The sequence below is a fragment of the Cajanus cajan genome, chromosome 9 (genome assembly GCF_000230855.2).
Source record: "Cajanus cajan strain Asha chromosome 9, NIPB_CcT2T_4, whole genome shotgun sequence".
Classification (NCBI taxonomy): domain Eukaryota; kingdom Viridiplantae; phylum Streptophyta; class Magnoliopsida; order Fabales; family Fabaceae; genus Cajanus; species Cajanus cajan.
The window spans coordinates 55,163,035-55,181,077 of record NC_138525.1 but is presented as its reverse complement, the minus strand read 5'-3'; the positions used below and the strand labels follow the sequence as shown (position 1 = coordinate 55,181,077).

Genomic DNA, 18,043 nt, shown 5'->3' with positions numbered 1-18,043 from the left:
TTTACATTCTTTTTAAGAGGAGAAAACCTGGGACAAGGAAAAGAGTACACCGAAACAAATACATTATATTCTAACTAAAATAATGCTTCAAGTGCGTTGCATTCCATGTTCGTGGAATGACTTTTCCTGAGAGTTCTTCTAACTTGTATGCTCCATTCTGCAAGTTATGCATTATGCGGTAGGGGCCGTCCCAATTCGGTGCCAGCTTCCCCTGAGCCTTGTCTTTTCGCGCCTCTCCTGTGACTCGCCAGACTAAGTCGCCGGTTTGAAATTCGCGAGGCTTGACCTTGGTCCGGTGTTTTCTGGACAACCTGGCTCGACAAGCTTCCATCATGATGAGGGCTTGGTCGCGTGCTTCTTCCACTAGGTCGAGTTCCACGTTTAGGGCTTCCTCATTGATCTGGTTGTTGAACATTGTTCGTCTTAGTGATGGTTCTCCTACCTCTACCGGGATCATGGCATCTGTACCGTAAGTAAGCCGAAAGGGTGTCTCCCGAGTCGAGCTTTGCGGAGTGCAACGGTAAGCCCACAAGATTTCTGGCAAATGCTCGGGCCATGCCCCCTTAGCTTGTCCGAGGCGCCGTTTTAGTTCTTTAAGGATAACTTTGTTTGCCGCTTCGGCCTGCCCATTTGATTGGGGGTGCTCTACCGAGGTCATTTTGTGCTTGATACCCAGCTCCGCTAAAAACTCGTTGAAACGGCGGTCGGTGAATTGCAAACCATTATCCGTGATCAAAGCATATGGGATTCTGAACCGAGTAATTACATTCTTCCAAAAGAATTTTTGGACGTTGTTGGTCGTGATGGTAGCCACTGGTTCTGCCTCAATCCATTTGGTGAAGTGGTCGACGACCACAAGGAGAAATTTGACTTGGCCTTTCGCTAGTGGGAAAGGTCCCAAAATGTCCATGCCCCAAATAGAAAATGGCCAGGGGGTGGTGATGGAGTGTAACTCTTCGGGTGGTTGATGTGTCAATGGCCCGTGCTGCTGGCAGGGCTTGCATTGTTGAACATACTTTGAGCAATCTGCCCTTAGAGTGGGCCAATAATATCCCGCCCTGACGACTTTGGCTGCTAGGGTTCAACTTCTCGAATGGGTTCCGCATATGCCTTCATGGATCTCTCGAATTACATAGTGTGCTTGATCTGGTGCCAAACATTTCAACAAAGGTGACGAGAACCCCCTTTTGTACAATTCTCCAGCGATTAGGGTGTATCGGGCGGCCACGACTTTCATCTTCTTTGCTTCCAATGGGTCGATGGGTAGCAACCCGGCTGTTAGGTATTCTATTATCCCCGTCATCCAATTGGGCGTTTCCTTCTGAATTTGTAGACACTCGGCCTGTGTGATACTTGGTTTAGGCAATTCTTGCTGTATCATGCTGCGCAAATGGCTAACCTTCTTGCTGCTAGCCAGCCTGGCCAACTGATCGGCTCTCATGTTGAGTTCTCGAGGCGTGTGTTTGACTTGGACATCTTCAAAATCTGCTTTCAGCTTATTGAACGCGTGAAAGTATAATAGAAGCGTTGGTTCCTTGATTTGAAAAGTACCGTTGACCTGCTCTGTTACCACTTTCGAGTCGCTCCAACACTGCACTTTAGGGATGCCTAAGTCCTTTGCCAACCGTAGGCCTGCCAGAAGAGCCTCGTACTCGGCTTGATTATTCGATGCCTTGAAACCGAAACGTAGGGACTGCTCAATCACCACTTGACCAGGCCCCTCTAAAATAATGCCGGCACCACTGCCTTGATGATTAGATGACCCATCTACATGCAGGGTCCACAGGTGAGAGTCGGGGATTTCTTGGGGTGTGAACTCGTTCACGAAATCTGCCAAGCTTTGTGCCTTGATGGGTCCCCTAGGCTCGAAGCGAATATCAAACTGGGACAATTCTATAGACCAAGCGACCATTCTTCCTGCCAACTCTGGCCTTCGCAGGACCTTGGTTACCGGACTATCCGTTCGAATAAGCACCCGATGGCTCTGAAAATAATGTCGAAGGCGCCTGGCAGTGTGTACGAGGGCCAAGACCGTTTTCTCGAGATGTTGGTACCTCGTCTCGGCATCTTGCAGGACTCGGCTGATAAAGTACACAGGCATTTGCTCGGTCTTTTCCTGTACCAACACAGTGCTGATAGCTTTGTCTGATACTGATATGTAGATTATCATGTCCAAGCTAGGGTCCGGCTTGCTCAACAGCGGCGGAGCCATGAACGTTGTCTTGAAGTTTTGAAAGGCTGTCTCGCATTCCTGGTTCCATGAAAACTTGGTAGCTTTTTTCAATAGGGACATTATAGGCCTTGACTTCTCGGCCATGCAGGGGAGAAAGCGAGCCAAAGAGGCTATGCGTCCGGCTAGGCGTTGTACTTCTTTTATGTTGCGGGGGCTTTGCATGTTGATAATCGCCTGACATTTATCGGGGTTGGCTTCTATTCCCCTTTTGGACAACATGAATCCTAAGAATTTTCCCCCGGCCACCCCGAAGGTGCACTTCGCCGGGTTTAATCGCATACGGTGCCGTCTTACTTCTTCAAAGATCGTGCTCAGATCTTTCAAATGATCAACAGCTGAAGTGGATTTGATGACCATGTCATCCACGTACACTTCCAGACATGTCCCTATCTGGTGGCGGAAGATTTTGTCCATGAGTCTCTGGTAAGTAGCACCGGCGTTTCTCAGACCGAAGGGCATCACCTTGTAGCAGAAGTTTGCCGAATCGGTGATAAATGCCGTTTTTTCTTCGTCTGGTGAGTACATGGGTATTTGATTGTACCCCGAGTAAGCATCCATGAAACTTAATCTGTGATGGCCAGCTGCGCCGTCCATCAATGCATCAATGTGAGGCAGAGGATAGGCGTCTTTGGGGCACGCCTTGTTCAGATCGGTGTAGTCTGTACACATTCGCCATTTTCCATTGGCCTTTTTGACCATCACTACGTTGGCCAACCAAGTGGAATACTTGACTTTTCTTATGAATCTTGCCTGGAGTAATTTGGCGGTCTCGTCCTTTATTGCCTGGGCTCTCTCTCCGCCCATTTTTTTTTTCTTTTGGGCGACGGGCTTGGCGTCTCGGCATACTGAGAGACGATGGCAATGAAAATTTGGATCAATGCCCGGCATATCCGCTGTCGTCCAAGCAAATAGATCTGAATACTTCTTCAGGACTTGTTTGATATCTTCAGCTTCTGTTTCGGATAATTGAGAACTTAAAAAGGTAACCTGTCCTTCAATCTTTCCGAGTTGGAAGGGGACTGTTGTCTCAATAGGTTCAACCCTATCTTCCTCTTCCAACCTCGGATCAAGTTCCAAGCCTTCTAATTTTTGTTTGCCGACGTCGCCGATAACATTCACGTCTCGTCCTGACTTCGACATTGGTTCTACTTTTAAGCTGGCGAAGTAACATTCGCGCGCTGTCTTCTGATCCGCATGTACAGCAATGACGGTCCCTTCCTCCGACGGGAATTTCATGGTTAAGTGAGGGGTGGATACGATGGCTCGGAGTTTGTTCAGAGAGGGTCTGCCCAAAAGAATGTTGTACGATGTGTTGGCCTGCACCACCACGTAACGCACCTTGATCCGCCTACGCTGGTCTTCTCCGAAGTAGGTGTATAGGTCTATGGTTCCCCGAGTGTCCACCCTCTCGCCCGAAAACCCTACCAAAGGCTCGTTATAAGGCGTGAGCTCTTGTTCTGGAATCCCCAATTGCTCAAACGTCTTCCAGTATAATATGTCGGCCGAACTTCCCTGATCTACTAGAGTCTTTTTTACGAGGCAATTGTTGATTTCTACGGTGATGACCATTGGGTCGTCTTGCACCGGATCAATGCCGTGGAAGTCTCGGTCAGTGAACGTTATAGGGGGTATACGAACGGGAAGTGTTCGTCCTATAACGTTTACCGACTTGACGGCCCTCAGGTGTCTCTTCCGGGCTGAAGATGAGCTTCCCCCCCCTGCGAAACCTCCAGCAATGGTGTTTATGACTCGTCTGGGCTGATTGCGGTTTCGTTGGTCATTTCCTTCTTGAGACCTGCTACGCTCGCGAGATCGGTTCCGGGGGGGTGCTCGACCTCGGTTGTCTCCCCTAGGTTCCCCTCTTTCGTGGCGGTAGTCGTTTCTTCTGTTATCCGTTATCCGAATGAAGTTTTGGAGGTGACCGGCCTTAACGAGATCTTCGATACGGTCTCGAAGGGCGGAGCACTCCTCGGTGGTGTGTCCTCTATTCCGATGGAATTGACATGCTTTTGTCTTGTCGGCGTGAGGTGGGGTCAAAGCTCTTCGAGGAACGGCCAGAACTTCTTTGGCTAGAGCTTGCTCCAACACTTTGGCCTTGCTAGCGTTGAGCGGCGTATACTGCACATACCTCGGACCTCTGTTATTATTCTTCTCACGATCATTGATTTCCCAGGGTCGAGACTTAGGAGGTTCCTTGTCATTCTCTCTTTTGCCGAGAAACAGGTCAGATCGGCTCTGGTTGCGGAACTCGGCCAGTTCCTCCATCTGCATATATTTGGTGGCCCTTTGCCGTAGGTCGTCCAGGTCATGGGGGGGCTTTTTGCATAAGCTATTGACAAAGGGCCCGGGCCGCAGTGCTGTGGTGAGGTGATGCATTGCTACGGCCGGATCCAAATTCCGAATAGACAACGTCATTTTCCCGAACCTCTCCATGAAAGCCCTCAATGGCTCTTTCTTCTCTTGGCGTATACTGACCAACGCAATGGATGTCAGCTGATGAGGCCGACTCGTGGCAAACTGTATTACGAAACGAGAGGACAGGGATGTGAACGAATCAATTGATCCGGGAGGGAGTCGCGTGAACCAATTAAGCGCTGGTCCTTTCAACGAAGTAGGAAAGACTTTACACATGATTGCATCGTCGTCGGTGTACAGGCCGACCTGTGTGACGAACGCGTCAAGGTGTTCTTCTGGGTCGGAGGTTCCATCGTACTTTTCCACAGTCAAGTTTTTCCAGTTATCGGGCAAACGAGCCCCGGCAACGTCTGGTGTGAACGGCGTTCTTCCCTGCCGTCGTTGTTGATCTTGCGTTGCGGTAGTCGGTATGCCCGATGGTCGAGGGATGTTAACTTCCTTGTACCATCCTGAGGATTCGCCCTGATCCCGGGTTGATTGATTTTGTACATCGTGCGAGGGGTGCCATGTCCTATTATCGCTCCTGAGCTCAGCGTTCTCTCTTCTCAGGGCCGATAATTCGTGAGCGTCCTTTTCTCGGAGCCTCCTGAGTTCCATCATTTCGGCCTTCAGTTGTTCGAGTGCCAATGAGGGGTTAGGCTGTTGAGACCGATCCACGTATGATTCCTCCATTCCGTCGTTCTGATTGGTTTGCTGTCTGGGGGTGCCTCGGGGCATCCCGAAAGGATAATCGGTCGCGTTTTCCTGTTGACTTCTTGTGGTTACCATCTTGCTTCAGGGTCGAGAACCGTTATGGTTTCGGCCCCACGGTGGGCGCCAAAATGTTCCTGCGTAGAAACACTCCTCTTGTCGTTCTTCCTTCTTGATCTTCTAAGTCTTCGGTGCCGACCGAATACAATCTCCGCGAGGTGGGGAGGGTACCTGCAAAGGCACTCCAACGCTCAAGTGAGTATTCAGTATAGAGCAATGAGTGCTTTTATATTGGATAATAACGTACCTTTTTATATCACATCACCTGTGTATTTATAGTGACACAATTGGGCCTTATGGGCCTTCAATCTTGGGAGATGGGTAACACTTGGGTTAGCCTTAATCTCCTCCTAATCTGGCATGGTAATTAGCGCATAATAAGTATCTAACTTGCCACGTGTTGTTTGTGATCTGCTCTTTGTCGAAGTCCTCGGCTAGGCGTAAGGCCGAAAGGGTGTTCGGCCTCCCCCGAGGCCGAAAGGGTGTTCGGCCTAGGTCAATGCCGAGGAGGTGTTCGGCCTAGGTCAAGACCGAGGAGGTGTTCGGCCCAGGTCAAGGCCGAGGAGGTGTTTGACTCGTCCTTGATGGCAGTGTTGTTTGATTTGTTGAAGTCCTTGGCTAGGCATGAGGCCGAAAGGGTGTTCGGCCTTCTCCAAGGCCGAAGAGGTGTTCGTCTCAGGTCAAGGCCGAGGAGGTGTTCGGCCCCGCTTAATACCGAGAGGTTTTGATGGGTGTTCTAGTGGTAAGGGAGTCATGGGGTACCTCCTTTGGCCGAGAGGGTGTGTTCGGCCCGTCCTCCAGCCGAAGGGGTAGTGTATTTTTGTCGGCCCGGGCACCCCTTTCGACCTATTGCCTGACCGAAGGGGTGCCTCCTAGTACAATAAATAATAATATAATAATATATAATAAGTATTAAACAGAGAAGCAACATAATAAAATATAAAAAAAATATTACTAATATTAATGGTAATTTATAAATATTTTCTCTTTAAACGTCCTGACAGTCTAAAATAAACAATACGATCATCCAAACAATGTCCGATGGTCAAAACATGTAATAAAGCTTTTTTCATTAGCCATGCAGAAAACGGTAGAATCATAGTCACCAAATTATGTGTGTACTACATGATGCATGTAAGTATGCCATTCGGTGAGCTTTTATATTGGAAGAATTTTTATAACTATGCAAAGAATATATACTAGGTCTCTAATTCTGTTGAACATTGCATGTACAACTTGTCTATAGAAAAGGTGTTGAAATGAACGTTGCATCTACAACTTGTCTACTCATGCTTTCTTTTTCCTCACATTTCACATTGGCTTCGTTATTTTGATCTTTTCTCCTTTGCTTTCATACCATAGCAACTCCCTATATTGCATTTGGTACCTACTCCCTACATTGTTTTTAGTACCTACTGTTAAGTGTTACCTCATCATTCCCTTTAACCACCTTGTCTATTTGGTTATGCCTTCATATTTGATATATTGTCTCAGCACTGAAAATAGCCTTGCCTTCAATATAATATTGTTAATTTGCCAAAAGTATTAACAAGTAAAATTTTAGTGTACAAGAACTATAATTAGACACAGAAGGCACTATGCTAGGAACAAATTAGGAAAATTTTGATAAACTTCTATAAAAAGTATTTATAGAAGAAAAAAAGGAAACTTCATAAATTAATATAACAAAATTTGGACAAATTAAGTTATACATAAATTAATTTTAATTTATAAAAAAAATTATTTTATTTTTCCTTTTTATTATTTCTCCTATTAGCATTTTTAAAGAAATTTGTCCAAACAAATCTTAATTTCACCGACTACAAGTAGATATGCTGGTAACCATAAAATAAGGTCATGAATAAAGAGAATTTTTTACATAAATAGAATTTTAAAAAAAAATTACCAAAATAACATCTGTTACACTTTATTTACACAACTAGAACTGATTACTGTTCACACTCAGAATTCGGTTCCCGGGGAACCGAACTCTGAGCTTCAAAATTTTATTTTTTTTTGTGTTCAGAATTCTTTCCGGGGAACCGAATTCTGAGTTGTTTTTAATTTTTTTTCATTTGTGGCCTAGTTTGGGCGAATTTGGGAAGTGGAACGGGCCGTTCCGGAAGCAAAATGGCTCGTTCTACTTAAACGAATAGAGTGTTATTTTTGAAATTGGAACGGCCCGTTCTTCGCCCGTTCCAATTTCAAAAATAACACTCTATGTGTTTAAGCAGAACGGGCCGTTCTATTTTTGGAACGGCCCGTTCCACTTAACAGATTCGCCCAGACCGGGCCACAAACGCAAAAAAATAAATAAATAAATTAAAAGCAACTCAGAATTCGGTTCCCCGAGAATCAAATTCTGAGCACAAAAAAAAATTGAAGCTCAGAATTCGATTCCTGGGAAACCAAATTCTGAGCGTGAACAGTGATCAGTTGTATAAATAAAGTGTAACAAATGTTATTTTTTGGTTTTTTTTTTTTTTTAAATTATATTTATGTAAAAAAATCGAATAAAGACGTTGAGCTTTTAGTTTCAACCATATAACAAGTGTGTATGGATAACACTCGAAAATTAATTCCATCCTTAGTTTTAAGAAATGTTAACACATTTTTTCTAATTAGAATTTAGTAAATCTCATGATCTAATTAGTAACTTTATCTTGGTTTTATAGTTTTCAATGAATAAAAGAAAATATGTTAGTGTAACGACCCGGCTGGTCATTACACACAACACCGTACACCTGAAAACCAGACAGAAAGGAACAAGTGCATACAGGTAGTGTCTAGAATATACATATATACATGGTCCAAGTCTAACTAGATTCAAAATGCACAACAATACAACCAAGCTACTACATCAAGTAACTGAACAACAAAACATCAACTAAGATCAGCTCCGCCTGCCAGCTGCAGACTCACCACTAGCCACCCACCTATTCCTGCTCTGCTCCCATACATAGTATGATCATTGCAGTCCAAACCACATGGAAACAACAAAGGGTAAGCTAGTATAAAAAGAACAACGTAAAGCAAGATTTAAGTAATATGAACAACTACAACTATCAACACATCGTCAGCCTACATCTCATCGATTGTACAACAAATCAGCAATTGGAAAAAATAATGCGTCGTCACGCATATCATCTCGGAGATCTCCTACAACAACTCAGCCATTATGGCCTACACAACTCAGTCATTATGGCCTACCACATCTCATATCATCATACAACACAACATATCATCTTACAGCACATCAAGCCATCTTGCAACAATATTCATCTGATACAACTTCAACATCATCAAACAACATTATCTACAAGTCATCACTTCATATTCATCCATTTCAACTCAACTCAGCATAAAACGACATTAACCAGCATATAGTAAAATCTCATCTCCGCGCCCGGCGCCCTCGTGGTTGCGCCCAGCGCGGTACAACCAAAGAACACCAGGGGGGCCAACGCGCCTAGCGCAAGCATGCCCGCGCCCGGCGGGGCCCAGCAAGAGAGCGCAAGGCTCACACGCGCCTGACGCAATACCAATTGCGCCAGGCAGAGACTCCATGGGGTCTCTCGCGCCCAGCGTGCCTAAACCCGTGCCTAGCGTGGGGAAGGCAGAGACCTCCCTTGGTCTCGCGCCCAGCGCAATTCGAATTGCGCCCCGCGCCCTCGTGGCAGAGACTCCCAAGGAGTCTCACGCCCAGCGCGACAAGGGTCGTGCTCAGCGCTGAAATAGAAAGCCCAAATCAGGGTACAACTGATATCGCGCCCAGCGCGAACTAGCCAGAGACCCACATTCCCAAGCGCGCCTGGCGCACCCATCATTGCGCCCGGCGAGCTTGCCTAAATGGAGTCCCCTAGTAGCCACGCGCCCGGCGCGAAGAACTGCGCTCAGTGCGAAGCTCAACAGCAACACCAGCAAGTTCGAAAATCTCACCCAACCCTGCAAAACAACTAGAAATCCAGCATGCAGACGGTTCAAAGTACCACATTTTCATCCAATAGTTCAAAAACACCACCTTTTTACACATGCAACAACAAAACAAGGAAAACCCCAAATTTTTCTCAAAAACCCAAGGACCCCAAAAACTCAAATTTCCACCTGATCAGTAAGGAATCAACAATCATAAACAACCAAATGAGTTCTTAGACCCATTTTCAACCAAAACGCAACAAGAAAACCAGCTTCCCTTACCTCGGTGAAGATTCCGAGCTTCGGGACGGAGAAACGGAGAAGAAGAGAGAACGAAGTGAGCTTGAATGAACGAGAAAGGAGAAGAGGAATCCAACACCAGCTAGCACACCAACTACTCAGCACCACAACCTTGAATTCAAGAAAAGAGTGAAAGAGAGGATTTGAGAGGGAGGAAGATAGTGAATCAACCAAAAATGAGAGAGGATAGGATTTGGGGAAGAAAAGAAAGGAAAAAGGGGTCTCACAACGAATGAGTGTTATCATCAGGACTCATCTAAAATTATGGTGACGCTATAAAAAAATAGAAAAAATTATTTATTATTTTATTTTTCACAAAAATATTTAATTATGTTAGGTAGTAACGCCCATTGCCCTCTAGTGTGCAACTTAATAATAGAAATTTGGCAATTCGAGGTTGGAAAAAATATTGAGGCTGCTACTGTCTAAAAAAATTTGGATCTGATCTAGTCCACTACACTAAATATTGGGAATATAAAACTTATATTTTTCATTTTCTAATACTAAACAAATCCATTGGGCCCCTTTTTTGACTCACTTATCAAAGTGGATGATATAAGTACATGATTTTTGTTTGTGGCTTGAGGTTGAGGCCACTTATGAGACAATTGAACAGAGCCTCATTGCTGACACCAATAGCAATAACAGTAAATTCCAAATAATATGATGCAAAAACAGTGTCAATTTGCATAGGCTTAAATAGTGTAACTCTAGATGGGCCAAATTATAATTTCAATATGATACTGACTAATGTGTATAGAGAAAGTACCAAAACCAGTTGTTTGCCAGTGGTTGATATTATTTTTAATTAAAATTAGAGTTTTATTTTAATAATGTGTGTAAATATATATTAATAAAATTTATATTAAATGTGAGTACATATTATTGAAGTAATTTTAATTTTAATCGGAGAATAACATAAATCACAAATAAAGAATTATAGTTCAGTTTTGTTCTTAACCTAGTTAGCATATTAAAATATTTGGATAGAAATCTTTTTATAATCATATTATTATTGACGTTAAATATTTTCTCATTTTACTGATAACTAATTTTTTAAGGGAGTTTCATTTTTAGTAAGATATATTTTTCTAATTATATTTTTTTTCATTTACATGATTCAAATTCAAAATTTCACTTAAAAAATTGATATCAATTTCATTTGAATCATCAACTTGTTTGCATTTGAATGATATTATATTATTCAAATCTCAAATATATATTTTTTATTAATTTAATATCGAGATAAAATATAAGTAATCAATTCAACAATTTTGACTCATTAAATATGTAAGTATTTAAAAAAATTACATAATAATTTTCTTTTATCCATTAAAATTATAATAATGAAAAAAAATTTAAACATAAAATTATGTGCATTCTACTTCAACTCCTAACAACTCACACAAAATCTAGTGTGGTTATTTCAAGCCTTCGAAGAAAAAGAAAGAAAAAAAATGGTTAATTTCCCATAACCGATATAGTTTATAGTTTAAATAAATAATGCAGATACAACATGCCCACGTGCTTCCCATAACCCATTCTTTTATTTTTTTATTTTTAAAACAAAATCATTACCATGCCTTGACTGTCGTAACTATTGTATTAATTTGTCAACAAGTGTAACGTCTCACATCATTATCTTTTTTTGTAAAATATATTTTTTCAGTAAAAAAATGTTTTTAAATATTTTCGAATGATAATTTTAACTTCTATAGCAATTTAATATATTCTTAGTTTTTGTATTTATCAAAAACACATGTTTTAGTCATTGAAAAAAAAACAAAATAATATTTTTAAATACATTTTTATTTTTTACATTTATTTTAAAATATATAATTTAGTTTCTAATAAAAGACTAAAACCACATAACTAATCATAAATATAAGAACTAACAATATATTAAATTTTCAGGAAGAAAATCAACATTTAGAAATTTGTTGAGGAGGAAAACTTACTATACCTTTAACTTTCGAACAGCTAAATTAAAATATTGATAAAAGTAAAAAAAATAAAAATAAAAATCCAAATTAACAAATTAAAAAAAATATAAAATTTGATAAGTTTTTTAAAAAATTAATACCAACTAAAAATATTGTTTTAAATTGATTACACTTTTATTTTAATTGTCATATATATATATATATATAATGTTTTTTAATTCCTCCTCTGAAATCATATTTCCTAACACTAAATATATTGACTCAAATATTAGAAAGAGTTTGTTTGATATAAAGTAAAAACCTTGTAATTAAGTAACCATATCAAAGTTTGACTTGCAAGATCCTTCGAAGATTTCATATCTCTCATCGAATATTTTTTCCTTCTTAAGCTGGTGCAGAATAATTAATATTATGACAATGGCTAAAAAAATGTAGAAAAAAATAATTAAAATTACTTTTAAAATAGTAAATTAATTGGATAAAACACAAGAGTGAGTCAACAAAATGAGGTTTGACAGCAATTGAACTTCATAACTGGGCCCTAGACTAGTTGTGCACTTTTTCTTCTGCATGGGTCCATATTGTGGCCATGGTTGCAAGCCTTGAATATCCTCGAGACTATTCATGACTCATGAGACGAGTATAATTTTTTCTTTGCTATTTAATTTTTTATTTTTAATATGTGTTTAAAAGATGTTAATCAACAAATATTTATTGTACAAGTCTTTAAAAACAAAAACTATTAAAACATGATGATGTTTTTATAATTATTTGAAAATAAATGATAAAACTATAAAATATTTTGTTAATTTAAGTATGTCCTAAACAGATGATTTTAAAACTTTTTTTAAAATCATTAAAATAAAAAAAAACAAATACTTTTTTTGGCATAGGTGTTTTTTTCCCAGGTCTTTTAATAAATTTATCTTTCTTTTATAAATTAATGATAAAAGACTTCATTAATGTCTCATTAGATAAACTAACATGTTTTTTTTAATAAATTGTTATTATCTCAACTCCTTTATTATTAGGCCGACTCAAGCGATTTTTAAAATAAAAAACATGGTTGATATATATAAATAAATATAAGTAAGAAATGTGCAAGCAATTTTTTAAAATTTTAGGAGATATTTTCTTTTGAGTTAAAGTTCTCCCTAATGTGTCTTATAATATATATTAAAAACATAATTATCTATCGTGGGCATAAAAAATATTATGCTATCAATTCGTTAGAATATATTTTAAATATAAATTTGAAAATAATTATTATAAAATAATTATTATTTTATGCATAACAATTTATAATTAGATAAAAATGTAATTTTTTTTAAAAAAAATATTAGCATATTTTAAGTAAAGTTTAATGGTAATACAGAATCACTGAAAAAAATTTACATAATCAATAATAAATATATATATATATATATATATATATATAATTTGTATCATATTAAAATAATTATTATAAAAAATAATTATAAAATTATTTCATATGATCGATATATCATTGTTAAACACGTAATTATAATACTATATATAAGTTTTAGAGTTAATTACTTATAATTATCAATATAAATTTTTTTATAAATAATTAATTATATCTTTTAATTATGTCATATTATTATAAATACATTTATTTTTAACAATGATATAATATATAATTGATTATTAATATAAAAAAATTTACACTATATAAATGATTAAATCTAAGTTTTATCTCTTATGTGACAAAGTGACAATGCTCTCTAGTTCTACGGTTGTAAGAAAAATCTTAGGAGTGGGACCCCGTTATCAGCACTGAGCATATTAACTTCAATTTTATGACTTTCCCTTAATTAATAGGACGGCTGTCTAACAACTATTTGTTGGCTGACTCTTTTGCCATAAACAATTGATCCACTAGTTATAGATAGTGTAGGAGAGATCTTACCCTAGTAATCTAATGATGAATTCTCACATGATTAAGAATTGATATTTTTGACATAATTACTTGAAAGTAATTTTGAATGTAAAATCTTTTATTAATATTATATTAAAGGTTTTCTTATTAATTTTGTAAGAATTTAATGGTGATATACCGGTAATGTAAGCTCTTTTTATAGAGTCTTTTAATTATAATTCATTATAAAATGATAAACTTATTGACATTAATAATAATTATCTTAAAATTTATATAAATTAAGATTTTTAATTAATTATTGTAGTAAAGTTTTTCACAAAATGAATGCATGACATTTGAATTTATTTTTATATTTATTTCTTTAATTCAATTTTTTATGACTTAAAATATTTTTTAATTTTGTAAAATAACAAATTTTTATGTAATTTTCATAATTTTTTTAATTTTTATTCTTCTAAAATTTAGAATCATTATTTTTAGTCTATATTATCATCTAATCATTTTTATTTATTTATTAAAAGGTCAAATAGTTATTTTAAGTATTACTCATAATTTTTAATAATATCATATTAGTATGTGATGTCACTGATTTTTTTTTTATAAGACTTTAAAATAAATATTATTTATCAACCATAAAATCATCGTTAAAGATAAAAATAACAATTTTATATTTTAGAGATATAAAAATTAAATAAAAATATTTTATAAAAATTAAAAATAATGTTTATAGTTTTTAAAAGAATGAAAAAAAAATTAAAAATAATAAAATTAAAATTTATTCATTTTATAAGGACAAAAAATATGTTTAAATTATTTATTTATTTATTTACAAATCTTTATAAACTTTATTGTATAATATAGATTAGATAAAAATTTCTTTAATTCTCATTACAGAATAGCAATGACGTGGACAGTAAAGTTGAATATTTGAAGCCATCGAATTTCACCATTAAACTAAAAAAAAAAAAAAATAGTGGTGTAGAATTGTTGCATGGATGTTATACTTTAATTATGTCTAACGTGGCTTTCGCTTATTTGCGTGACTTGTCTTGGTTGGTGCTTCCCTTTGCCTTTTAGGTTTCATAAACAAATGGCGAAACCCAGTTATAGGACTTGATGCGATCATATTTGATCCCAAGATCAAGTACTTCCAAAACACTTTATGTGACTTGAGCCTTTTTGTTTGGATAGTTGAGTGAGACTCGCCTAATCACGTGGATTCATATTTCAAATGAAATCATCATTTCATATATACTTTCCTTAACTTATTATCAAGGGTAGAAATTGTCATTTAGTTAAATAGAGTGCACATAAATTTAATACATATTCAACCTCTTCCATTGTGAGACATTTTAGTCATGATATCAAATATATGTACATATATAAGCTAGCTAAGTATAACGTAGTGTGACCCATGAAAAATTTGTCAGTGAATTATTTTTTATATTAAACTAAAATTCAATCTCCTATACTTATTGAACCTAAATTGTGATCGATTTACGAGAGATATTATTTTTCCGCACAGAATAGCTATGGAATTGCAATGGAAATATTTCCTCACTAACTTAAAATTCAATATAAATTTTGTACAAAATCTAGCAAGGATTCGTGAAGAAAATATTCTCTCATTAAATAATTAACCAATTCTTCTAGATATTTATGTAAGACAACAGTTCCTTCTCATATCCTCAGCTAAAAAGCAATTTTTTTTCTAATTAGTGAGAGATTTACAAAGAAATTATTTTCTCACTAATTCGTGATTTTTTCTTGCAGTGAAAATATATTAATATGTCTCATTGTAATATAAAACCTACCTCTCGATGAGAAATTCTACACAGCCCCGCATATTTTCAAATAATTAAATGGAAAAATATAAATTATTTCTTTGTTTTTTTTATTATCATTGTTTATAGAAAATTTAAAATATAATTTATCTTTTGGTAACTACAATAACGATGTTGATAATATATAGTTATAAATCTGACAATAATAATAATTTTATAAAAAAAATATTTATAATTAAATTTGAATTTTGATATTTAATTATTTTATTTATAATATAAAAGACTATTATTAAAAAATACTATTTTAAAATTATTATTATTATTTATCATTTCTTATTTTGAAATTTTTTAAAACAAGCATATTATCTCTCTCTCTCTCTCTCTCTCTCTCTCTCTCTCTCTCTCTCTCTCTCTCTATATATATATATATATATATATATATATATATATATATATATATTTCAAACATCATCTTCATGCATCTTATTCAAAATCTATCTAAAACCCCATATATTATTAATGAAAAGTATATATAACTATTTAAACAAAATATCTCAAAATAATATGACATGACCATATATAGCATATAACTCTGTTCAGAAGTCTCTCTTTATCTCACTATCTCTATATGTCTCCCTCCACATATTATAAATACATTTATTTATTTACCCACGTTCGCATTCAAGACGAATCGAATATATTTTGAATATGTATAAAAGAATTTAGCGAATCAATCATTTGTACAATTAGTTATTCTCTATACACTTCTATTATACATTATCTTAATGATTATGCAGTTAAATCTAATCAAGTACCACTAAAATGATCCATTTTGATTAAGTGATTCCTATAAAAAGAAAGAAGTATCATTATTGGTTTACATTTCCAAGAAAGTGGGTGCCATTAGAACAATTTTATATAGAAATATACTTGTGTACCATTAGCTTTTGTTGGAAGAAAGGGACGGTGATGAAGATAGTTTTACTCCTTCGTTACTTTAAACAATAATAAGCATAGATTAGATCATATTATATAATATACACGGCATTCTTTTTATAGAAAATAATCTGGCCTCTGTGCATGTTCTTCCTGTCTCTAAAAGACAACCCCATCATGTGATAGTGGGAAATTTTCTATGAACTTGGGAACTCTCCACATTGGCCATTTATAAAGTCTATGGCCAAACAAAAACAGACAAGTAGTGCAGTGGTTAGAACAACATAAATATTGCATATCAAATATGTACATCCTGTGGCCAATGAAGTCAATGCATGGTTGAGGATTGGCGAAACAAACTTACTGTTTATGGTAATTAATTAAAGTATACTACACTAATTGTTTATTAGGGTTATTAGATTTGTGCTGATTGGTGTCTGTTGCGGATTGGATGACCACATTTTATCCTTATAGTTTAATGCCAGGATGAAGAATACATGGTTTGTTGCTCAGTACATTGAATCAAGCACATTAATTGGGCATCCTTTCCCGTGAAGATACCCTTCTCCTCAACACGTGGATATTTTTTTTGAATAAATTTCTGAATCAGATATTACATATGCTAGCCACTTTATTTTTAAAGATTTAATTATTCTTTATCAGTTTTTAAATTTTATAAATAAAAAACTTAATGACGATGATAGAAAAAAACCACATAAAATGTTTTCTACAGGGTGAGTTAATTAATTAAAGTGTGAATTTTTTTTATGATTGTGTAATTTTTTTTGCAATTTATGACGTGTAAATCTTTTTTACAATTCACATTTTATGCTAAAGAGTTAAAAATGATATACGTGGATCTCCTTAATATTAAATTCATGGATAAAAAAAATTATAAATGTATATCATTTATAATATGTTGTAAGATGGTCATGCTAAATTTTTAAGTATAAATTGTGTTTTAATATTAGTGTAGAATAATAATTTTATGACAAATATTTACGGTGATTCTAATTCTTTATCATAAAAAATGACATAATGATAAATTTATAATAAAAATAACATTTACTATCTTGAATCGTAAGTTATTAATTTAATCAATATAATAAGTGCATTCCATTTCAATAGAAAAAAGAAACATTTTTTAAGTCTCAAAATAAAAAAGGGTACACATATACAACTTTAGAGGATGATCTTTCTTCACGAAATTCACTTGTGACCAAAATTACCTCTGTTGTTTGAAGAGTGAAATGTTGGGTTTAGGAAAAAGAATTCTCTATTATTTGAGTCATTATTGGTTTTCTTAGGAGCTAGTTGAAACCAAATAACATTAAAAATGAGACAAGTGAGTCAATCTCCCAACATTCTTCCTAAAATATGGAGAAGAGGCAAAAATGGTTATGGAAGTGGCAACTAAGGGACGTGAGAAGTGGTTTGCATAATGGTAGTGGTCAAGGTGGTGCAAAACCTAGACTACTATGGGAGAAGAAGGATTGTCATAGGAAATTTTATGTAACATTTCTCACATATTTGCAATTATTTTGCTTAGAAGGTAACTAAATGTTTAATTGACTTGCTATTATGTCAATTAATTAATAAAAGATTCCTTAGGAGTTCTTTAATCACTAGTGTAAAAATTAGATTTAAAATCAGAGTTTTAAGATCGGTTAAAAGGTAACCGATCTTAAAAGTGACGCGGTGACAATTTTGTAAATAATATAAAAACTTTTAAGATCCGTTACATTTTATCAGATCTTAAAGGTACTTTTAAGATCGGTTATTTAAGAACCAATTTTAAAAGTGTTATTTTTAAAATCGGTTATTTAAGAACCGGTTTTGTATATAATATACAAAATCGGTTCTTAAA

The 18,043-nt window shown here is 35.8% G+C and overlaps 1 protein-coding gene across 1 annotated transcript; it reads right to left on the bottom strand.

Annotated features, from left to right (window-relative positions):
• Window positions 1-1,081: 1,081 nt before the first annotated feature.
• Window positions 1,082-5,320, bottom strand: LOC145952185 (uncharacterized). Its single transcript, XM_083064409.1, has one exon. It carries the CDS (start codon window positions 5,318-5,320, stop codon window positions 1,082-1,084), a length of 4,239 nt encoding a protein of 1,412 aa, XP_082920535.1.
• Between the last annotated feature and the right edge of the window lie 12,723 nt (window positions 5,321-18,043).